Here is a 25055-nt window from a genome sequence, read left to right on the forward strand (position 1 = left end):
TGTTTGCCAGTCTAAAAAAATTGACTTTTTTTTTGTATTTTGATTTGTCGTTTTTGTTTGATATTTCAAAAGTATTGTATGAACATTTTGGCACAAAATTGATTCCATAAAATTCTGCTGTATTTCGGCAAGTTTTCAAGTACATGGTTCAAGGCGATACTGATATGTTTTCTCGGGGTATAATTTAGTTATTTAAACAAAAGTACTTTTTTTTTTTTTTTTTTAATAGAAAACATTTATTTTTAAAAACATTTATTTCTGCAACAGAAGAACAAGACAAGCCCTGAAAACATGAAACATAAATCAGTATCGTATATGTAAGACTTCCGTAGGGTACTAGTACATAATACGTCTTTTTATATAGAGTTTAGGACACAAAGCACACTTTGTTTTGCCGATAACAATGACCAGCAGTATTGTAAAGACGAATTATAAAACTAAAAACATTATAAAACAGGAGTCTGTACTGCAGTACTGTCTTATTCAGTTTGCCATTGCATTTAGGAAGAAATTAAACAACCTGTCGTCCTCATCTTCACATGCATGATGGGCCGATGTCAAATGATAAACGGGGTAAGATAGATTTATCTATGGGATTGTTCACGCAGAGGGTGTGGTTTACTATTTGAGACACAAAAGCATGTCTTGCCTTTCATTGAATGTACTCACCACTAGCTTTTATTATTACAGAGGTGATTATAGTTACTATATGACTACGGCTGCAACTGGAACGTGCTGATTCTGTTAGCGTTTGTAATTATTGTTCCATCCACTATTAGATAAAGTTAAAATAAAATCTTAGCATTGTTTGAAAGTCGAGAGCAAGATATTTTACTTTACAAATAACACTTCAGATATTGTTTTAACAATAATAAGCATCCCTGTATAAATGATAGAGTGCAGATAGCTGTGTAACTAGATGTCCTTGGGGTTGCTGAGACATGGAGGGGTGGGGATACCATCCAACCCACAGTTCAGGTCAGAGTCCTTTGCGAGTAAATGCTTTGGCTTTCGTAACATTCTGTTCCCAAAAGCTGATGTCGGGGAATAAGTCTTTACACAAATAAGGTTTTCTTGCTTTTGTAGTTTTTTTTTTTTAAACTGTTCTTCCATGTTGGGATTCTTCGGGGAAAAGAAGGTGCATTCCAACATGTAGCTAATACTAACGCTAGGCCACTAATCTGCACCGTCACTCCAGTCGTTTTGAGGAATTTTGCACGTATCATAACTGCTAATAAACTCTAATTTTCGTGTATATCTATCCTGAGCTTCTTTCTGATTAAGATTATCCAAGTAATCCGGTAGTAGAGCTTTTTTTTTTTTTAACTGTAGTTTTCTTCAAACAACAGCAGCAGACGTCAGACATCTCCGCTTGGCTTCAGACCACTCGTAGTGATGAAAAGCACAAATGTGTGCGCACACGTGCCTGAAGCAAGCCAATCAGAATCACCGTTACAAATCGGGAAGAAAAAACAAAACGGTGATCACAGGGGAGGCGAGGATGCTGGTTAATACGTCTTGTTTTTTGCAATGTACTCACTCAAAAATCATTTTTGTGTTTAAAGAAGCTGACCATACAGGCCTAACTCGCTAAAATATTTCTGCCCGGACATCTTGGTTGGGCAAATCGGGCATTCGGGCAATGCCTGGTGTTGAGGCTTGGTATTCCAAGGTTGCTTTATAAAGGGGACTAAGCAGTCAGAGAGGAAGATAAATGTTCATGGGAGAGCCAAGTCTTCAGTTGGGATTTGAAAGTAGAGAAAGAAGAGGAGCAGTCACGGAGAGATTGAGGAAGAGAATTCCACAGTTTGGGGGCAGTGGCACTGAAGGATCTGCGCCTCGTGGTGGAACGTCTGGCACGTGGGACAAGAAGTAGGTTGTTGCAAGAAGACCTTATGGAACGAGTCTCCAGTGTTAGTCAGGAGTGGAAACAGGAAAGTCTTCGGGACTTTACACTTCCTGTTTTCTCTCTACAGGATTCCCACAGGGTATGGAATTTCTGGAATATCATGGAATTTTAAAAAGTCTATTTCAGACATGGAACGTTAGATTTGTTAAGGTTTGTTTGTTTGTTATCCAAGTCATGGAATATCAGGGAATTTTGTTTGTGGCATGTTTAAATTTGAGTTGCCATTTATTAGTGTTTTTATTTATATATAAAAGTGGTGCTTGGAAGTATGTGAACCTCTAGGATTAGCCAGAGTCTGATCTTCACATGTTTGTGGAAGTGTATCATGGCACGAACAAAAGATTTCTGAGGACCTCAGAAAAAGCGTTGTTGATGTTCATCAGGCTGAAAAAGGTTACAGAACCATCTCTAAAGAGTTTGGACTCCACCAATCCACAGTCAGACAGATTGTGTACAAATGGAGGAAATTCAAGACCATTGTTACCCTCCCCAGGAGTGGTCAACCAACAAAGGTCACTCCAAGAGCAAGGCGTGTAACAGTCGGCGAGGTCACAAAGGACCCCAGGATAACTTCTGAGCAACTGAAGGCCTCTCTCACATTGTCTAATGTTAATGTTCATGAGTCCACCATCAGGAGAACACTGAACAACAATTGTGTGCATGGCAGGGTTGCAAGAAAAAAGCCACTGCTCTCCAAAAAGAACATTGCTGCTCATCTGCAGTTTGCTAAAGATCATGTGGACAAGCCAGAAGGCTATTGGAAAAATGTTTTGTGGAAGGATGAGACCAAAATAGAACTTTTTGGTTTAAATGAGAAGCGTTATGTTTGGAGAAAGGAAAACACTGCATTCCAGCATTAGAACCTTATCCCATCTGTGAAACATGGTGGTGGTAGTATCATGGTTTGGGCCTGTTTTGCTGCATCTGGGCCAGGACGGCTTGCCATCATTGATGGAACAATGAATTCTGAATTATACCAGCAAATTCTAAAGGAAAATGTCAGGACATCTGTCCATGAACTGAATCTCAAGAGAAGGTGGGTCATGCAGCAAAACAATGACCCTAAGCACACAAGTCGTTCTACCAAAGAATGGTTAAAGAAGAATAAAGTTAATGGTTTGGAATGGCCAAGTCAAAGTCCTGACCTTAATCCAATCGAAATGTTGTGGAAGGACCTGAAGCGAGCAGTTCATGTGAGGAAACCCACCAACATCCCAGAGTTGAAGCTGTTCTGTACGGAGGAACGGGCTAAAATTCCTCCAAGCCGGTGTGCAGGACTGATCAACAGTTACCGCAAACGTTTAGTTGCAGTTATTGCTGCACAAGGGGGTCACACCGGATACTGAAAGCAAAGGGTCACATACTTTTGCCACTCACAGATATGTAATATTGGATCATTTTCCTCAATAAATAAATGACCAAGTATAATATTTTTGTCTCATTTGTTTAACTGGGTTCTCTTTATCTACTTTTAGGACTTGTGTGAAAATCTGATGATATTTTAGGTCATATTTATGCAGAAATATAGAAAATTCTAAAGGGTTCGCAAACTTTCAAGCACCAGTGTGTGTGTGTGTGTGTGTGTGTGTGTGTGTGTGTATATTTATTTATTTTTTCCTTTATCGGGTTAATTCATTATGTCTAAGCAACGAAAACTTTTTTTTTAAATTTTGTACTGAAATCTGAGTTTGTGAATAAAGCTTACAAAATGATGGGTTTAAAATACTGCGGCTGGTTTTTGTGATCAGCCCAAATGTGCCCTGTTTTTCCATTCATTCTAGGTCATGGAAGTTCAGCTTTTTAGTCCATGAATGTCACAGAGTTTGACGTTTAAAGGGGAACTGAAGGCAAATTTTTTTTTATCATCAAAATTCTTTTTATCACATTTTATAAAATGTAGGAATGCATGTTTGATCGCTATTTTGTCACTGCTATAGCAAGTTATGAGTGTTTAAAATATGCTATATGTCAGTCCATACCGTATGTCAAAGCAATGGCCATAAATGAGATTCGTTGAGGCCTGTGCGAGACATCGTAGGAACAACCGCCTGATCTGTCACGTTTTAATTGTCCGACAGTAATGATGTAAATACCACTGCAATGGACTAGTCCTTATCCTGTCGTCTTTCCAACTCCTTCCCAGTTGGTTCAGAGTCGTCTGGAGTAATCTCCATGTCACGTATGTGAGGGAGGCAGATGTATGTGCAGAAGTATACAGTTTAATAAAGTGCAGAATATATATACAGGCAAACAATCCAAAATAGGTTAGATCAGAAATGAGGATACAGGCAAAAGGGTCGGTCGAGGCACAAACAGTACATCAAAGGCCAAGTGAGGACAAGAACGAGAAACAGGAAATCAAGACAACGGGTAGAAAGGCTCGGTAATGTATATCGTAATACTTCGTGATGCAAAGCATCAGCACAGTCCTTAAATAGGCAAACACACAGTTCCTTAATTGAGCTCAAGTGCAGCTTGTTCACGGCGCGCGTGCTGGAGTCCACTTGGCGCACCTTCAGGCGCACACGCCACAGCGCGCAGGACTGAAGGCCAATTTATGCTGACAACCCAGTCCTCGCAGATAGCGTCGCAGACAGTGTCTGCGTAGCCCCCCCACCTTCGCAGACGCTCTGCGCGCACCTCCCAAAAATTGTGACCACCGCAGAAGCCTCGCAGACAGCGTCGCAGACAAGGGGGCTCTGATTGGCCCACTCTACATCCGCTGTACACGCACTTCCGCTTCCCTACTTTCCCGGTTTGGTTTGTTTTCACGACCGCCATTTTTAAAAACATGAGTGAAGATGGAGCAGCACGAAGAGCGGTTGATTGAGGAAGTACGTACATCTATACGACTCCAGTTCTAGTCATTTTTATATATATATAAAAGTTCTAGTCATTATTAGTAACCGGAGGATAAACACTCCACTAACCACACCCACCAACTATTTCTAGCGACTTCGTGCCCCCTTGCGTTGTGCCGGTGAATAACATCGCGCACGCCTATACTCCCCGCTCAACTATAAATTACAACTGTCTGCGAAAAGCTGTCTGCGAAAGCCTTGTCGCAAGAGCATGCAGAGGCCTTAACACTCCGTCACTGATGAAGCTGGCAAATCTCGAAATTAATCTAAATTGGAATGATATGGCGACCTGGCCGCTGTGTAAACAGTTTTCAAAATGGCAGCATTAAAACGTCACATTTGAAGTCTCGTGCAAATCTCGTGAAGATCGTGCAGATAAACGACGTCTGCCGTGGACCATTCAACATGGCTAAAAACCGAAAAGGCTGATAAGTGTAATATAATATGCCAATACGAGTCACGATATAAGGTTAATAAAACCAAAAATGTAATTGAATAACACGTTAATTAAGAAATAAAGCAAGTTTAAAAATGACTTCGGTTCCCCTTTAATATAGAGAAGGAACCCGTAGAGTCTGTAACATTTTAATTCAGCAGTGATGGAAAAAGAGAGGCTGGTGAGAAACGGTGGTTTATAGCCGTTATGACGTACCTGATAAAAAGAACTGACTTGTTTCGTAGATTTTCCCCAACATGCATGTAACTGTAACTGGACAAAAAAAATCACAGTGTGTTATTTATTAATTAATTTAATGCATTTTTTTTTTTTTGGCGAATTACTGTGCTGTAGGAGGAATAAAGCACTTCAGGATGTGCAATTATAGGAAAATAATCCACTCTGGTTTGTGTGAGGCCACATCACACTTTCCTGTCGTTGATTATTTTCCTATCACAGCACGCCTCTGTGTTGTTTATTCCATACAAAGGCTGATAAAGTTGGGGCCATTATTAAAAAATGTTCTGTTTCCGGTCCACCGGCTGGGTGAGTGCCGTTTGTGCGGTTGAAATTTTATTTTATTTATTTATTTTTTTTAAATGCCGGTTTTTCGACATTTTTTCGGGTTCGTAAATCTAAAATCGAACTTGACATTTCCGCATTCCCAGGGCTTTCCACTAAGGCTCATACTAGCCAGCCATGACAAATAAGTAGCCAGCCGGGGGGAGTAAACACAAAATAAACTCCTGTGCACGCAGTTCCCAGGATTAAATGTATTTTCCACAGACCGTTTATTTATTCACTTTACTCAAATACAAAGTAAAATGGCAGTAAATCTTCTTTCTTTTCTTGCATATTGCATCATGAGGCGTTCCTGGCTTGTAAATCTCTTATTTTCGGTGCATGACACATTCACGCAGCTGAGCATGCTATGAATTAACAACGACAACGGTCTGCAGTGGGGCGACACAATTACACACTCGGCGAACATTTCTCCATTTGTGTACGAAAATACACTCCAACCACTCAGTTTGGTTTCATTTACAACCAACGGTGTCTTTTTGATGCCAGCACGTAATTGAACGAGAGAAGACTGGTTTACCGGAGACAAAATAAGCGTCATCTCTGCTTCTGTTCCCTCCGACGGCCCCGACACACTACTGCCTCCGCCGAGTGCACACCGCATGTCGGGGCCGCGGATGAGTTACTCTCCCTTGATCAACAAAGTCGGCGGGGAATTTGTAGTTATTATCGGTACAAACAGCGCGAATCACAACTTAAATGAGTGCGGTTCAGTTTGACATTATTATCAGTCCGTTAGATAAACATTTAATTTTATTAAAATCGAAAATTAATATTTAGAGCCTGTGGGCTACAAAAATAATAGTCATTAAGTAGTCGGCTGTATGGCCGGCAGCCGGCGCTTGTGGAAAGCCCTGCATTCCGCGCAGAATATAGAATTGAATCAGCTCTGCGCATGCGCCGTGCGGCACAAAAAAATGGCAGCCACCATGAAGGAAGGAGATCCGGAGTTTTCAAACATCTGCTTAAGTGTGAAATCGCAAAATGGTATTCTAGCGAACAACAAAATAGTAAAGATTCAGAAAAACAAATCATTCAGTGATCATTTTAATAGTGTAATTTCATCCGAACTAGGCCTAACGCTCGATTTAGAACTACAAAAAGTCCGTGTGTCGGACATTTTAAGTACCTTTTGTAAAAGTTTTGCAAATGTTGCAGTCAGCATTTAAAATGCTAACTTAAAGTTTTTGTACAAGTTTCAGTTGATTAAACCGTCATATTTTATTAAATGTGTCTGCTTTTGTAATAAAGTACTGAAAGAAAAAGCAAACACAGCATTGCGATTTCTTATCCATCCATATATATATATAAAAAAAAAAATCCCTCCCTCCCGACTGAATTTTTTTGCTCATCCGGTGGACAGGAAACGGATTTTTTTTTTTTTTTTTTTTAAGGATGGCCTGGTGTGTCATATAAAGTGGCAGTAAGTGAACGCCATCTACAGAAACACTACAGTATATGATGCAGTGAAGCATCCACTACACAAGTGGGTTCTGGTCATGATGGTTGCTTTACGTTACTGATGGAAGTAGAGGACCGTTGACAAGTTTTTCATATCAGTAGAAGGGCTGCAGTTTGTCATTGTAGATCTACACAAGACTGCGAAGTGTACACGGTTCTGTAACTTCTCAGATCCCAGCCATGTGCTGTAATCAGTTATGTTATATAGACATGAATGTTTTACTGGGAAGTGTTTTACACCACTCATATTTTTCATACGAGCTCCATCCGGGACATGGAGAACCAAAACGGTGACACAAATCTCTATATGTCACTTGTGAGGAAATCAATGAATTGTTTTGGTAAAAAGAAAATCATACCCTGGATTGAAGATATGAAGTTTATCTTCTCGTGTTGAAAAACTCGCATTTTTCATATGAAATACATCACGGATCTGAGTGACATATTTAAATAATATTGTCTGGCGTTGAGTGGTATATCAGATATATTCCATTCAGCTAGCATGATATTGAATGCGTCGAAGACGAGTCGCTGAATGGAATATATCTGATATACCATGAAAAAAAGCCACCAATATTATTATTATTACTGTTATACATACACATTTAATGGAACAATTATAGATTTTACAAAAAAGTTAAGAACAGGGTGGTAACTTACTAATATTGAATTCTGACTCTGATTGAATGTAATTCAATGTTCTGTCAATCCAGTGTATTGTACAAAGTCAAAGTTCTAACAATAAAAATGGTACAAGTCCAAAAAGCCTGAACAACAACCCAACTTATATACAAGCGATATCCAGATAGATGGTTCAAGTTCAGAGTTACTTTTGTTGTAGTTGATTGTTACACTGCAGTTGTTCAAAACAAAAGGGTTTTTCTGAGTGAAGTCCACGAGTGACGTCCTCTTGTAAAAGTCTCCGTCACTTTGCCTCACCTCCAAGTACAACTTTGACAATATTTCTGCTGTTGCTCTCTTTTTTCCAGTTGTTCGATGTCTGTTGGTATGTTTTTCTCTTGTAAATATGCGTGAACAATATCCAGTGAAGTTTTGGTAGCCTTTCGGGTGTTCAGCATGTCTGTGTCTTTTAAGGGCGTATTCACACCTACGTTGTTTGGTCCGGACCAAACGAACCTAATTTCCCTTGGTCCGGACCTTTTGGGTTGGTCTGAATACGAACCACCGAACTCTGGTCCGGACCAAACAAGCGGACCGAGACCGAGCTGCAAGGTTGGTCTCGGTCCGGACCAAAGGAACCCTGGTGCGGATCTTTTGGAGGTGTGAAAACAGACCGGACCTAATCCGACAGTTTTGCTTTTTTGTACCTCAGGAGCTTCCGTTGTTTGTCGAGCATTATGGGAAACAGAGTCTTGACACTCCACCGCAAAGTGCAAACACTGTTTCAGTTGTCAAGGGTCGTTCAGTCACCAGTGGTAGGCGAGTACAAAAAATGAGTAGGGGGCAAACGTGGGCCGAGGAAGAAACGCGTACCCTTGTGGATATATGGGCAGATGTCCACATATCTGAGCTTTTGGAGAGAACACACAAAAATGCCAACGTGTTTGCTGTATTCAGTGAGAAAATGAAGAAGGGGTTCACGCGCTCCCCAGAACAATGTCGGCTAAAAGTGAAGAAACTCCGTCAGACCTACATTAAAATCAGGGACATTCTTTCAAAAAGTGGCGGTACTAGCGACGCAAAAAAGAAATTCATCTATTGCGTGAAGAGCCAGAACTGTCACAACATGATGTGCGCTCATCAGCGCTATCCTCCGTAGCCGCCTTGCCCTTTGTCGTCGACGTTGATAAATTACTTGTACAACAGCATAGTAATCGCACAATTGTGAAAACAGTAAAAACTAGAAAAAGGATATAGCTTTGATGACATTAAAAAGAATAACAGCACGGAAAGCCTCCATGACTACTTTTGAACTTAACGCTTTGTGCGCGTGTCGTCTCTGACCAATAGCTGAACGACCTCAGGGCGCGTGGCTTTGTTGACAGATTTTGGTCCGCTTACTAAAATGTACAGTGTGAAAGCGAACCGCACCAAAATGAAAAAATAACCCAAAACATTTGGTTTGGACCAAAGCAAGTGAACTATCGAACTATCCTGGTCTGAATACACCCTAAATCTTCCACTTTTAACGAAGCAAACCTCGTGGCCTTGTTTGTGTACAACCTGTCACAGTCTTTCGCTAGCGCGGAAGTTTTACATGTCTCTTTTCCAGTTTTTCGATGTCCGTTGGTATGTTTTTCTCTTGTAAATATGCATAAAGAATATATATATATATATATATATATATATATATATATATATATATGGTTGCATGAAGATATGAAGTCCAATTCTCATGTTGAAAATATTTTCACCACTCTAAGATAAACTTCATATCTTCTCGCAGCTGTGTAATATCCTCTGTATAGTTACAGTGATATTTTTACACACCCTTTGGGCCTCATTTCACAGTCTTTCAGTAAAGGCGTTTGCGTAACTTAACTAAAATTTTCAGCCACGTTTATGGAAGTTTAGGAATTGGGCAATTCCAGCGTTATGGACGTGACACTTGAACTCAAAATGGCAACAAATGACCCAGTGCATGTTTTATTGTCTCCCAGTATTTAAACAGGTGTTGCATATTTTAAGGCTGTACCATACTGGAGAAGTGATAGAACAAGAACAATTCCCATAGTACATCTAGGGCATGCCAGAAAACGCCAATAAAAGATGCGTTATGGATGTGACAGAAAAAGTATCACTTTTCTTGGGTGACTGTACATTTTTATCAAACTCTGTGAAATTGTAAACCTAATGTCGAAATGGAGATATCCGTTTGATAGAGGGGTCCAAGGTGAATATTAAAAAACCTTTGTTTAAAATATTTTGTATTTCATGCAGAGTTTCGGAAGGAAAAGTCAGCGTTATGGATGTGACGAAATTCCGTTATGGATGTGACGCGTCTGAAATAGACATGGCATATGTTTAGAAAATCAGCAATTTAACCACCATAACCCTTTGAAAAACTCTCTACATATCAGCTAAAACTATCAAAGTTCTTAAATAATATTTAGGATGGCTATTGTTTTGCTGTTTTGTGGATTTTAGCATACATTTCTGTGGCTTTTGGCAATAATATAGAATTGTACATGATCAAAGTTGATTTTAGCTTGGGGTTTACATTATAAGAAAGAAAGACTGACAGTGACATATTAGGTTGGTTACAAATTGGTTCAACTTATTCACATCTGTAAAATACAGGCCTAGGTGAGATCTCTGGGAGTGGTTTTGATGTATTACATGTTGCTTTATTTTTGCATGGTGAGGTTGACATTTACATGGAATTGCCCAATTGTAGATTTTATTTGCACTCACATGCATATGTTTGATTACTCATAAATGATATGTCCCTGATACACAGCTCATTTGCATTAGTGACACCCACAAAACTCCATAAAAGGTCACATTAATTTAATTTATCTAGAAGTTTTTCTCTATTTTCTATTCTCTGTTTATCCTGTAATGATGCTGCTGGAATTTTAATTTCCCTGAGGGAACCCTCCCAAAGGGATCAATAAAGTTCTGTCTAATCTAATCTAACATGCGTAGACAGCTGGGAGTACGAAATAAACGACGAGTGTAAAACCTGAAAAACAGAAGTGGAAATTATATTGACTCCCTTCTCTGGCAATAAAATATTTTTAATAATGATGAGCGAGCACTAAATCTTCCGTCATCGGAAGCAGATTTACAGATTACAGTTCTGCGCGGACAGATGGGCCCGTCATGTTAAATACCGTAAATGTAATAAAAAATAAACCCGAGAGTATATTCCAGATATAAAAGAGCAGTGATCCAAGCACGTGATCTGAATTGAAGCTGATTGTGTCAAGGTTTGCATTAGTTTGTTGTCTTGAGAGTAAATTTCCACTCAGGAGCACGAGTAGGATACGAGCGTTTTTGCGAATTTGCAGGATTTTTACGAATACCAGACTTCTTGTGCAAACATGCGTACATATATTAATAATATGTTTGTATTCAGCTTGATAAATGAGACCAGGGTAATTATTTTGCAATGTCAATGCTAATTGTAATGTTTTTCTACGCTATCATGGCTGTGGATTGGATTTGGTTTGTTTTAGTCTTGTGTTAATTGCAGCACTGTTATGCTTTAGTAGGGTGTGTCATTTAAAATGGTTCCTCTTTACAAAAGAACCGCCTCACTGAACCCCAGCTGAAGTCAAGCATCTTTCTGAACAACAGCTTCCTCTCTTAATAGTAACTTCCGTTACAGCGGAGAGATCGCACGGTTTAACTCCGCTGACCCTCTGTGCCTGATGTCCTCCTTTTACCCTGTTAAAGGAGAACTGAAGTCATTTTTAAACTTGCTTTATTTCTTAATTAACGTGTTATTCGATTAAGTTTTCGGTTTTAGTAACCTTTTATCGTGACTCGTATTGGCAATTAAATATTATACTTATCGGCCTGTTCGGTTTTTAGCCACATTGAATTTAGTTCGTTTGGTCCACGGCAGGCGTCGCTTATCCGCGCGATCTTCACGAGACTTGTGTGAGACTTCGAAACATGAAGTGTCAGCCAGGTGTCAGTGCTGCCATTTTGAAAACTGTTTGTTTTCGAAACGAAATATTGCACAAAAACGAGTTTACAGTGGTGCTTGAAAGTTTGTGAACCCTTTAGAATTTTCTATATTTCTGCATAAATATGACCTAAAACATCATCAGATTTTCACACAAGTCCTAAAAGTAGATAAAGAGAACCCAGTTAAACAAATGAGACAAAAATATTATACTTGGTCATTTAATTATTGAGGAAAATGATCCAATATTACATATCTGTGAGTGTCAAAAGTATGTGAACCTTTGCTTTCTGTATCTGGTGTGACCCCCTTGTGCAGCAATAACTGCAACTAAACGTTTGCGGTAACCGTTGATCAGTCTTGCACACCGGCTTGGAGGAATTTTAGCCCATTCCTCCGTACAGAACAGCTTCAACTCTGGGATGTTGGTGGGTTTCCTCACATGAACTGCTCACTTCAGGTCCTTCCACAACATTCCGATTGGATTAAGGTCAGGACTTTGACTTGGCCATTCCAAAACATTCACTTTATTCTTCTTTAACCATTCTTTGGTAGAACGACTTGTGTGCTGAGGGTCGTTGTCTTGCTGCATGACCCACCTTCTCTTGAGATTCAGCTCATGGACAGATGTCCTGACATTTTCCTTTAGAATTCACTGGTATAATTCAGAATTCATTGTTCCATCAATGATGGCAAGCCGTCCTGGCCCAGATGAAGCAAAACAGGCCCAAACCATGATACTACCACCACCATGTTTCACAGATGGGATAAGGTTCTTATGCTGGAATCCAGTGTTTTCCTTTCTCCAAACATAACGCTTCTCATTTAAACCAAAAAGTTCTATTTTGGTCTCATCCATCCACAAAACATTTTTCCAATAGCCTTCTGGCTTGTCCACATTATCGCTAGCAAACTGCAGATGAGCAGCAACGTTCTTTTTGGAGAGCAGTGGCTTTCTCCTTGCAACCCTGCCATACACACCATTGTTGTTCAGTGTTTTCCTGATGGTGGACTCATGAACATTAACATTAGCCAATGTGAGAGAGGCCTTCAGTTGCTTAGAAGTTACCCTGGGGTCCTTTGTGACCTCGACAACTATTACACGCCTTGCTCTTGGAATGATCTTTGTTGGTCGACCACTCCTGGGGAGGATAACAATGGTCTTGAATTTCCTCCATTTGTACACAATCTGTCTGACTGTGGATTGGTGGAGTCCAAACTCTTTAGAGATGGTTTTGTAACCTTTTCCAGCCTGATGAGCATCAACAACACTTTTTCTGAGGTCCTCAGAAATCTCCCATGATACACTTCCACAGACATGTGTTGTGAAGATCAGACTTTGATAGATCCCTGTTCTTTAAATAAAACAGGGTGCCCACTCACACCTGATTGTCATCCCATTGACTGAAAACACCTGACTCTAATTTCACCTTCAAATTAACTGCTAATCCTAGAGGTTCACATACTTTTGCCACTCACAGATATGTAATATTGGATCATTTTCCTCAATAAATAAATGACCAAGTATAATATTTTTGTCTCATTTGTTTAACTGGGTTCTCTTTATCTACTTTTAGGACTTGTGTGAAAATCTGATGATGTTTTAAGTCATATTTATGCAGAAATATAGAAAATTCTAAAGGGTTCACAAACTTTCAAGCACCACTGTAAAGGGCATATTCTGGACCAATATTTTTTTTTTTTTATATGAAAGTCTGTCCCTTTACACACTCATCCAGAAGGGTAATTTTGCACAAGGCCATCTGTCTCCAGCAGAAAAAAATAAAATAACAGAACGTGTCTGGAAAAATCCCAAGGGAGTCTGGAGCCAGATTCGTGACGTCACCTGCGGAAGCGCCAGCAGGCTGCGAGAGCTTTGCATGGTTTCAGTGCACAGCCTGTGTAGACCAAGCGCTCCCATTTCTCCCTCATTGTCCGGTCTTTTGGGAAACGATGAGTACTAATCCCATCAAGATTGGTGTTGCTACACCCTCCTACGATACATCTGTTAACCATTTTAATAATCACATCATAACGTTGAAGAAATTTGCAGAAAACCACCAGGTCGTTTTCTCATAAACAAACCAGCGCTGACGTAGGATTCAGAAGGAGGCGTCCCGCACGCGACGTCACGAAAATCAATGTTTGCCGGGAAATCCAAATGCCAAGTTTTTTCAGAGGCGGACCAATTCACCTCAAACGGCTTGATTTCAACTGAATTTTTCTGGTATTGCGCAAGGGAAAAAAATTGCAGAGAATGCAGAATGTTACAGATATTTGACCAAAGTTTAATATAAAATAGGAGAATTACATTGATCTTGCTCCTGAATTTACCCGTGATATGCACTTTAAATGACGATTACTGCCTACTTTTTTTTTTTTCAAACTTTCCTGATCGCTATCAAAACAAACAAAACTTCCGGCTTGATTACATCAGCATTCGAAAGAGGGCGCGCGCGTCTTTTGAGAACGTTGGCAGATGTCGGTCGCTTTGATTTCCGCTGTACGTTTTACTTCCGTCCTACGATGTCTCACACAGGTCTCAACAAATCTCGTTTACGGCCATTGCTTTGACATATGGACTGATATTACAGAGCATATTTCAAACACTCATAACTTGCTTTAGCAGCGACAAAACAGCGATCAAAAATGCATTTAATAAAAGGAGAGAATTTTGATGATAAAAAAATTTGCCTTCTGTTCTCCTTTTTTTTGGATTGACGTCGTTCACTTAGCTGCCAGAAAGCTCAACGATGACAGCTGATTAGCCTGATTTATTGTGTTCAGCTCAGCCATTGTGTAGGAGATATGGATCTCAGGTTTTGACCTATAAACCAGAGCTAAACAAACAGCAAGCGAAGATGCGCTTGGTGTTTGGTGAAGTTTCACGACTCGATGTTGACCGACCCCCATGAACAAGCTGTTCGGAGTCCTGACCTGTGGCAAGATCGTGCTGTGACACCACCGTCTGTGACTATGATTAGTATTTGCCTACGCTCTTGGTGCTGTTGCCATGGTTACAAGGAGGAAAGCGCAGGATGTAATGAATAGTGTCGCTTCCTCACAAGCCATGATTATCCAGAGGGGAAAACAGCTGCAGCTTCTATTAGGAGAAAGACAATGTCAGAATGACAGACAGGCGTGTTACTTTCTGTCTCGTGCTACCGTGCTTCCCATTTAGATTTTCTTTTTCCAGCCTCAGGCATCACATGCACTTTGCAAGGAAACTGAAGCAAGGTGGCTTTGATTCTGGTACTGTCTTAAAGGACAGACTCTCTCTCTCTCTCTCTCTCTCTCTCTCTCTGTGGATATTTGGATATTAAAGAATCGGGTTCCTGATAAAAGCACTCGGCATTCCTCGTGATGTATTTTTCATTCCTTTCTAGAACTCGCTCTATATATTAGGTGGTTTAATGAGTTATAAAAACAAACATAAGCTGCTTTATAATGTGGGGGGAAAGAAATCTGTTGTTTGTGATTACATTGGAAATTCGAGTCATCATGCAAACCCTGGACCTTATTTTATTTTCTCCTACTGCAGGTTTCTTTCCTGACCTTTACTTAAGTGTCCCCTGCGGTCACCGGGCGCTCTGCCTCCACGGTCCGAGGCCTTGTGTTTCCCTCCACGTTGTCGGCGCGGTCCGCCGCGCCCTATGGAGGACTAGCTGGGCGCCGCCTCATCGAGCCAAGGGACACAAAGAACCGAACGCCAGGAAGAGATTCTGACACACAGCAGCAGGGAAGACAGGGAGAGGACAGAGGATGTCGTCTACCAGGAGCCAGAACCCTCACGGACTCAAACAGATTGGGCTGGACCAGATCTGGGATGACCTGCGAGCAGGCATTCAGCAGGTTTACACACGCCAGAGCATGGCCAAATCTCGCTATATGGAGCTCTATACGTATCCTGTCCACTCGGTAAAGATCTTGCGAGGAAAATAACACGAGTGGGTGTGGCTCGAATCGGTCAACCTGAATTCCTCTCATGTTTTATTCATCAGGCCTGGCCGGGGCAAGAATATCATGTAATAATAAATACTGCTATATTTTCTCAATATACAGTGGAGCGCCGTTATAATACGCATCACTACGGTCAGCTCACAGCTCCCAAAATTTAACTTTATGCAGCTGCATTCAAGAACTCAACAGTCTCAGACTCGGAAGAAAAGCTACTTGAAAATACGAGGCACTGGGGCGCCGCCCCCTTTCCGGTTCTCCAGATGAGAAAGACTACGTGATATTAAACATAAATTAATAAAGCAAAAGTATTTATTCTGTCAAAATTGTTTATTCATCCTGTATCCATCTAATTATTTTTAAACCGTATTTAAATTTATGCGAACACCTACACATCCTGTACACTTCCTGTGTACTTGCGCCCTCCGGGGCGCCACCCGAATGAGTGCATATGTGGCTACACAAACATTTGGAGGGCAGGTGACCTGAGGCTATGTTTTAATTGCCGGATTCAAGATTTGGTCTGGGGTGGAGCAAAGTGCACCTTTTTTTTTTTTTTTTTTTTTTTTTTTTTTAAATTTTATTAGCAGCCAATTGGAATTGTGGGCCCCCCCCCCATGTGATTGGAGAGTTTCCTGCAGACTTTCATATTTGCAGTGGTCACTCATTGCTGCTTGTGAGACCGGGGTTTTCGCAAAATGGCACGTTCAAGCGGACCCACGGAGAAAGAAAATTCTGTTATTTCTTTACAGAAACATCCTTTTACATGGTGTACACCGGAATTAAAAAAAAAATAAATCTCAGCGCACAGAATTGCGCAAGTGAGAGTTCGAAGCGCACCAGACGCGAATGCAGGCAGCAAAATATTTTATTATATGTTATTTGTTACATTAAAAAATAGTCAAAGTGCTTCCTGTGCCAGAACCTGGTCTTTTTTAGCCTGGGAAATCCCATGCTGCTTTGCACAATCGTTCCGATCTGAAAAGACAGCATGGAAGCTACGGTCTAAAGGCTCGCCTGAGTTAGGGAGCCAATCAGAGAGTGGGGAGGGGTGGAAAGACGGTGACGCGTACTACTCGACAAACGGAAGCTTGTAGTTTATTTGGGACTGTTTACGGATCACATTTAACATGGCGGCGAGCGATACGAACCAAACTTTCGATCACTGTTCTGAATTAGTCTGGTTAACACCAGACCATATCACAAGTGAAATAAGTTCGGTGCCATTGTTTTCCTATTTTTGTTTTGCCTTCTCTTTCTCTTTCCTTCTCTTCTTCGCCTCTTCGTCGCTCTAACTACGTCACCGGGTACAGCTGCCATGATTGGCCATGGGCTACGTATACGCCAAATGATAGACATTCGCAACGTCCAATAAACGGCCGTTGACAATCGTAAACCACACCTCCCCTACGAGAAATTCAATAGGCGGATTCCAGACCATATTTCACTTGTGATATGGTCTGGTGTTAACCAGACTAGGTCTTTTTGGGCAGTCTCCCAACCTTGTACTAACCACGCCCCTAAGGCACATCGGGCGGCGCCAATCTCTGCTTCTGTTCTTGGATTTCACATGACGTTACATCTGCCTCATTAGTTATTCAGAACTTTAGCTGGTGGTCCACCAAAGCTCAGCTGATAAACCGTTTGTACGGAGAAGGTGCATTGCTCGCATGAAAACTGCCTTACGCTTGCACTGTTTGTTTGTTTTAAGTTGTTCGAATCGATCAAACCGTGAAACTGATAAAAGTTTCTTCAGGGTTCCCCGTGAACTAATAAAAAGGGTGAACGAACACAGGATTTCACAGAAAGATGTCGAGAAAGGTGGCTTTTGAACCTCAAATCGAAAGGAGACGAGTCGAAGCACGCTCGAGTTTGCAGTGATCACTTGGTGAAAGGTTTGTTTTTCCCTCTCAGCTCTGTCCTTAGTGTTTTCCAAGTACTTTTTTTGCTGTGTGTCGTTATTTTACGGTACTTTTTTTTAGTCACGAAGCGCTAAAGTCCCCAGCTGTTTCTTTGTTTACTCCTCAAAAAGTCCATACGCATGAAGGTCGTGACAAAATTCTTCCCCAGCCGTACAGTTACAATGCGCCGTGATCTCCTCTTCTCCGTCTTGTTTAAAGGAACAGTCCACCGTACTTCTATAATGAAATATGCTCTTATCTGAATTGAGACGAGCTGCTCCGTACCTCTCCGAGCTTTGCGCGACCTCCCAGTCAGTCAGACGCGCTGTCACTCCTGTTAGCAATGTAGCTAGGCTCAGTATGGCCAATGGTATTTTTTGGGGCTGTAGTTAGATGCGACCAAACTCTTCCGCGTTTTTCCTGTTTACATAGGTTTATATGACCAGTGACATGAAACAAGTTCAGTTACACAAATTGAAACGTAGCGATTTTCTATGCTATGGAAAGTGCGCACTATAATGACAGGCGTACTAACACCTTCTGCGCGCTTCTGCAGCGCATTGATATCTGAGCTCCGTATCAATGCGCTGCCGAAGCGCGCAGAAGGTGTTAGTACGCCTGTCATTATAGTGCGCACTTTCCATAGCATAGAAAATCGCTACGTTTCAATTTGTGTAACTGAACTTGTTTCATATCACTGGTCATATAAACCTATGTAAACAGGAAAAACGCGGAAGAGTTTGGTCGCATCTAACTACAGCCCCAAAAAATACCATTGGCCATGCTGAGCCTAGCTACATTGCTAACAGGAGTGACGGCGCGTCTGACTGCGTCTGACTGACTGGGAGGTCGCGCAAAGCTCGGAGAGGTACGGAGCAGCTCGTCTCAATTCAGATAAGAGCATATTTCATTATGGAAGTACGGTGGACTGTTCCTTTAACTAAGATCCAGGTCTTTTAAAGGGGTTTCTGATGATCTTTGTGAATGATTTAGCTGAGAGATAAGAGCCAACACAAGTGAGAATCAAGCCAATTGTTGTTTGTTTGCAAATGAAAAGCTTTAAAAAAATAAATCAAGTTTATTTGTACAGCGCTTTTAACAATAAACATTGTCGCAAAGCAGCTTTACAGAATTTGAACGACTTAAAACATGAGCTAATTTTATCCCTAATCTATCCCCAATGAGCAAGCCTGTGGCGACGGTGGCAAGGAAAAACTCCCTCAGACGACATGAGGAAGAAACCTCGAGAGGAACCAGACTCAAAAGGGAACCCATCCTCATTTGGGCAACAACAGACAGCCTGACTATAATATTAACAGTTTTAACAGGTATAACCCTCAACTGTCCTCATGGGGCCGTCCTTCACAGGAGCGGTGCGATAAAACTCCGACCAGACACAGGGCACCAGGATGGATCAAGCAGGTCCGAGGGGCAGAAGAGGCCAGCATCTCAATCCCAGGATCAACATGTAACTCAGAGGGACAGATGGGGGGGGGGGGAGAGAGAGAGAAAGAAAACATGTTGTTAGGTATGCCCTAAAAATGACAAGTATTAAATCTGTGTGGTAGGCTCGCAGAGACGAGAGTCTTTACATCAGGCATGACACACAATGGCATGTTAATATGATTAAAAAAAATATATCATGACCTGCTCTGGCTGGATGCTTGATTGGGTGATGGGAGCACACTCCTCAGCAATGATGAGATGCAGATGGGACCCTTAGGCCTGGCCAAGACAATTCAGTTACATTTCACCGGGTCTGGGGCATGCGACAGAATGTCTGACGGCCGATTCCCTGCAGGCTACGATAGCCAGTCAAGGTCTCCACCGTCTCCACCAAAAGATACTTACACGGGCAAATACAATCCAGGATTCATTCAGCAGCGACTTGATCCCGAGGTCCTTTACCCAGCCACATACAAAAAAGTTGTAAGCCTCCATACTCTTCCACGCTTTCATCCGTTTTGCGGTGTAGAAGGACGTCTGCAACACCAGATAGTTCGAGATGTCTGGGAACTCGACTGAAGGGTAGTTTTCGAGATTGTATAACAAATCCTCCTTTCCCAGACTGTAGGGCTCGATTCTATCGCACATCGTAATCTTCTGAATATATCTAAAGCGAGCAGCGGCTTCTAGATTACGAGCGTACGCTGAGGAGTTAGCGCTAGTTGTTTGCACTACGGCAGCCGTTTTGGTTTGCTTGACCACCAGCAGTTTATCGGAAGTGAAATCGCGAAGAAAAGTCATGTGACCTGAAACCCAAAAACAGCCCTCAGCCTTTCACCTATACAGCTAGGGTGACAGTGGGGGGGCTGGTCCTCTGTTAACCGCGAGAGTTTGATTCCTCACTCGCATCTGTATTGCAGCGTGCCTTGCCAGAATGTAGTAGGTACCATTTTTATGATGGTCTTTGGTATGACCTGACCGCGAGTAGAACTTGCGATCTCCCAATCGAGATGCAGACACGCTCATAACACCGTCGGATTCTTTGGATCCCAACTACTGTTATAACGGCGCTCCGTTGTATACTGTATACTGTATATACATGATGTAGTTTTATAAACCAGAAATACAGTCGCGTCATGTGGGTTTTTTTTTTTTTAAATGTGATTTTATCCGATGCTACGACTCGGTGCTATTATTCATAATAATACTCATACCAGAGCACTGTTGAAGGTGTTGATTAATTGTCTATAACAGCAGCTCTGAGTGTAATTCCAGTCACGTTATCGTTTTCAGGGATTCTCTAAAAAGCTGAAGCACAATAATAATGTAATTGATCAACACGACACATGATCATTCTACTTGTCTTAGCCTGTAGTTTGTATCTGCATAAGTCCTTGACTCCATGCTTCCAGTCACGTGTATAATTACTGCACCAGCGTGCACCAGTCAAACCAGGCCCGCGGGCCGGGCATCCCCCAATCCAAACCTTCCAAGAAGACACCCACTCCAGGTGGAGCCCAGTTTGTGGGTCTCGAGCTCTACAAGAGACTAAAGGAGTTCCTGAAGAACTACCTTACTAACTTACTAAAGGTAGGATGGACACTCTCTTTTTTTCAGTATTTTTCTTAAAGGAGAACTGAAGTCATTTTTGAACTTGCTTTATTTCTTAATTAACGTGTTACAGTAAGCCCTCAGTCTTCGCGGGGGTTAGGGACCGAACATGGCCGCGAACAAGCCAAATTCGCGAATACTTGTAACACACCCCCCGTAAAACTGCTCCTGCAGCGTCATTACCTTCTTCTGGCGCTTGGGTTCCTTGGCAGGAGCCTTAGAAGATGCAGAGCGTTTAGGAGCCATTGTAGGGCGTAAAAATTATTCAAAAATACCAAGAACGCACAACACGTGAACAAGTCTGAACTACGGGAACTGCGAGACTGTACTGTACAATGCGCTCATTTGTATCAGCCAATGAGCAGCAGCCCGCCATTCAAACTTCAGCCAATAGCGAGCGAGCATTCGGCTCCGAGAATGTAGCAGTGCGTAAACGTTCGATATGTTCGCCGCAAATGACCGCGAATCGCTGAGATTTCCGCGAATGTATAGGAGATATGTTCTATATAAAATCCCGCGAATATGTGAATTCGCGAATACTGAACCGCGAATAGGCGGGGGTCTACTGTATTCAGTTACGTTTTCGGTTTTAGTCGTGACTCATATTGGCAACTAATTGTAATTAAATATTATACTTATCGGCCTATTCGGTTTGTAGCCACGTTGAATTGAGTTCATTTGGTCCACAGCAGGCGTCGCTTATCCGCGCGAGACTTGTGCGAGACTTTGAAACGTGAAGTGTCAGCCAGGTGTCCGTGCCGCCATTTTTGAAAACTGTTTTCCAAACGAAATATTGCGCAAAAACGAATTTAAATGACGATTACTGCCTACTTTTTTTTTTTTTCCAAACTTTCCTGATCGCTATCAAAACGAACAAAACTTCCGGCTTGATTACATCAGCATTCGAAAGAGGCCGCGGCGCGTCTTTTGACTACCCCGTGTCCGAAATCGCTCCCTCGTCACTATATAGTGAGGACGCTATTTTGTAGTGCTGTCCGAAACCTTAGCGAGGATTATTTACACCCTATATAGTGCACTCAAAGTATCCCACAATGCATCTTGAAAAGTAGTGTACAACCGATGGCCACTAACCAAAGCAATATGCATTGCAGTTGCACTGAAAGAAATCCAATTAAAAGCCTCAAGTTTGATTTAATAAAAGGCAGCGGCAAAGAAGAAAAAGTATTCAGCCTTGATTTCAAAGAACTGAAAGACGCAGGGACTTTGTATTGATTAATGTTGGAAATGCGCTCAGTATAATATGGATTTATCACAAAAATGCATGCATGTATTTATTATTTTGAAAACCCACCAGCCGACTGATCTGGCACGTTTTAATTGTGCGACAGTAATGACGTAAATACCAGCGTGACGGAGTAGTGTCCGAAAGCGTCCCCCCCCCCCAGTTTTACCAGTGAGCTCACTATACAGTCCTCTATATACACTACGTTCACACTGCAGGCTGAAGTGATTCAAATCCGATTTTTTCGCCCATATGTGACCTGTATCCGATCTTTTATTGACAATATGAACGACACAGATCCGATTTTTTCAAATCCGACCCAGGCCGTTTGGATATGTGGTCCTAATTCCGATTCCTATCCGATCTTTTCATATGCGACTTCAGTCTGAACCGCCAGGTCGCATTCATCCGACTTACACGTCATCAACAAGCCACAAACGTCACTATTCTGCGCTGAAGTAGGCAGCGGGTCTCTCAAAGTTACAACAACATGGCGCATGACATCAATGCGACTCCGCACCCACACGTTCCTTTGAACGGAGGTTGCAGTCATTACCCCACAGAACGCCTGAGCCAAAACCCTTGCCCTCTTCCTTCTCAACCTCCTCCTTAACATCAGGCTATTGTGCATGTTCTGGCTCCGTCGCAACAACAACTGCATCATCGCCAGGTACTCCATGCTGGCTACTGTCATACACAGGAAACTTTAGGTTACTTCCGTAAACACTGGCCATGCTCAATGCGTGTGACGTCGTCGTGTCCTGCAATGCGCATGCGGAACACTTTTAGGTCACTTTTCGTTCATACTGAGGATCAGTGTTGGGCACGTTACTTTCAAAAAGTAATTAGTTATAGTTACTAGTTACTTTTCCCAAAAAGTAACTGAGTTAGTAACGGAGTTACTTTGTCATTAAAGTAACTAATTACCAGGGAAAGTAATTATTCCGTTACATTTTGTGTTTACCCCGCCCCCCCCCCAAAAAAAATCAAATTCAATTAGTGTAATCATAATAAAAGTGAATGTTAAATGTGTTTAATGACTGAAATGGGCACTTAACAGAACCAAACAGTAACATTATCTACACTATATTAATATTTTTGTGGGACAATGTGAGAAGACATCTATCAAATTTAATATATTTTTGTAGTTATTAAAATTGTTACTAATTACTGGCCACTGACGAGGACAAACGCTTTGTTCCTCGACATAATGTGCATTGCACGTACACATTTTTGCCTTTTATTTCAAGTAATGAAAAGCAATGGCTGTATTTCCAATTTGAAAGCGCAGTGTTGGGCTGACCGCTCGCCATCGCTGTGTCTTCTGACTGAAAGAGCGCGCAGTAGTGCAGTAGGCGTGGCCTACCTACGTATGTTGTCCAAATCTACTCTGATTGGCTTACTGTGCCGTTGTCTCGCGTCTCCCCGCCCCACACTAAAGCAGAGTAAAGAAAGGCTGAACGAGCAGCGTGCCAGATGAAAACAGCTTTAATAAAGTAACGCATTGTATTTTATTGTAAGTAACGGGAACGGCGTTATAACGATGTAAAAAGTAATTAGTTAGATTACTCGTTACTAAAAAAAGTAACGCCGTTAGTAACGCCGTTTATTTCTAACGCCGTTATTCCCATCGCTGCTGAGGATCACATACAAGTCGCATATATTTGTTAATGTGAACGACCTCACAAGAAAATCGGATTTCACAAAAACATCGGAATTGAGCATTAAGCCTTGCAGTGTGAACGTAGTGATAGTAATTCCCTGTATAGGGAGTAGTGAACGAGTGAGTGGTTTCGGACACGGAACGTTGACGGATGTTGGTCGCTTTGATTTCCGCTGTAGTCCTCCGATGTCTCACACAGGTCTCAACGAATCTCGTTTACGGCCGTTGCTTTGACATATGGACTGATATTTTACAGAGCATATTTCAAACACTCATAACTTGCTATAGCAGCGACAAAATTATCAAAAATGCATTCCGATATTTAATAAAATGAGAAATAGAATTTTGATGATGATAAACTTGCCTTCAGTTCTCCTTTAAACGCTGCTAAGAATGATGTCATGGATTAATTAGTTCCTTTTAGGTGACAGCGATGAATGAATTATTTATGAACAGATTTGACTATTATTATTATTTATTATTATCTCTCAGGACGGAGAGGATTTAATGGATGAGAGTGTTCTGAAGTTCTACACGCAGCAGTGGGAGGATTACCGGTTCTCCAGCAAAGTACTCAATGGTATCTGTGCCTACCTCAACCGCCACTGGGTGCGCCGCGAATGTGACGAGGGCCGCAAGGGGATCTACGAAATCTACTCGGTAAGGTTGTGTGAAGTCGTTGTGTGCGCGCGCGAGTGATTTTGCTCGGTGAAGTGTAATTTATTTTCTTGTCTTGTTTTTTCCAGCTGGCCTTGGTGACCTGGAGAGAATGCCTGTTTCGGCCTCTGAATAAGCAGGTTTGTGTTTCAGACTATATAAAAGGAATTTTATTCCAGCCAAAAACACATAGTCACCTGATCACACCCATGTGTGCTTCTTCCCCAAAATGTTGCCACAAAGTCAGAAGTACACAGTTGTATAGGATGTCTGTCTTTGTTTGCTGTAACATGACAGTTCTCCTTCACTGGAACAAAAAGGCCCAAACCTTTTCCAACATAATGGTGCACCTGTACACAATACGAGCTCCATGAAGACACAGTGTGTTAAAGTGGCATTCCACCATTGGATGTATTCTTTTGGCATAAAATACAATATATTTTATGACAACATGACCAGACAGAGAAATCTTTTAGCTTCAAAATGATATATCAAACACAATTTTTTGACAACGACAAGTAGGGCTGCACGATATCAGAAAAATATGCGATATTCGATAACATGACTGAATATCTCGATATCGATATGTATCACGATAGTTAAAGATATGTTTTTCTTACCTCTACTCGCCGTTCTGCCCTGTATCTAGCATTTAAAAAAAAAACACCCAATGCTTCGCTTCCATTCCAACATTATTTTTTATTGGAAAAACATGGCTACACCTGCAATGG

The 25055-nt window shown here is 41.5% G+C and overlaps 1 protein-coding gene across 2 annotated transcripts in view; it reads left to right on the forward strand.

Moving 5' to 3' along the window:
* cul1a (cullin 1a) overlaps window positions 1-25055 on the forward strand; it is a 70001-nt gene that overhangs the window by 11217 nt on the left and 33729 nt on the right. For both annotated transcript variants that reach the window (XM_060906393.1, XM_060906392.1), the window contains 4 exons: window positions 15388-15748; window positions 20563-20740; window positions 24160-24327; window positions 24414-24464. In XM_060906393.1, coding sequence (XP_060762376.1) covers window positions 15609-15748; window positions 20563-20740; window positions 24160-24327; window positions 24414-24464 — 537 coding nt within the window. In that variant the 5' untranslated portion in view covers window positions 15388-15608. The remainder of the gene's footprint in view (window positions 1-15387; window positions 15749-20562; window positions 20741-24159; window positions 24328-24413; window positions 24465-25055) is intronic.

The sequence above is a fragment of the Neoarius graeffei genome, chromosome 23 (assembly GCF_027579695.1).
Source record: "Neoarius graeffei isolate fNeoGra1 chromosome 23, fNeoGra1.pri, whole genome shotgun sequence".
NCBI classification, from domain to species: Eukaryota; Metazoa; Chordata; class Actinopteri; order Siluriformes; family Ariidae; genus Neoarius; species Neoarius graeffei.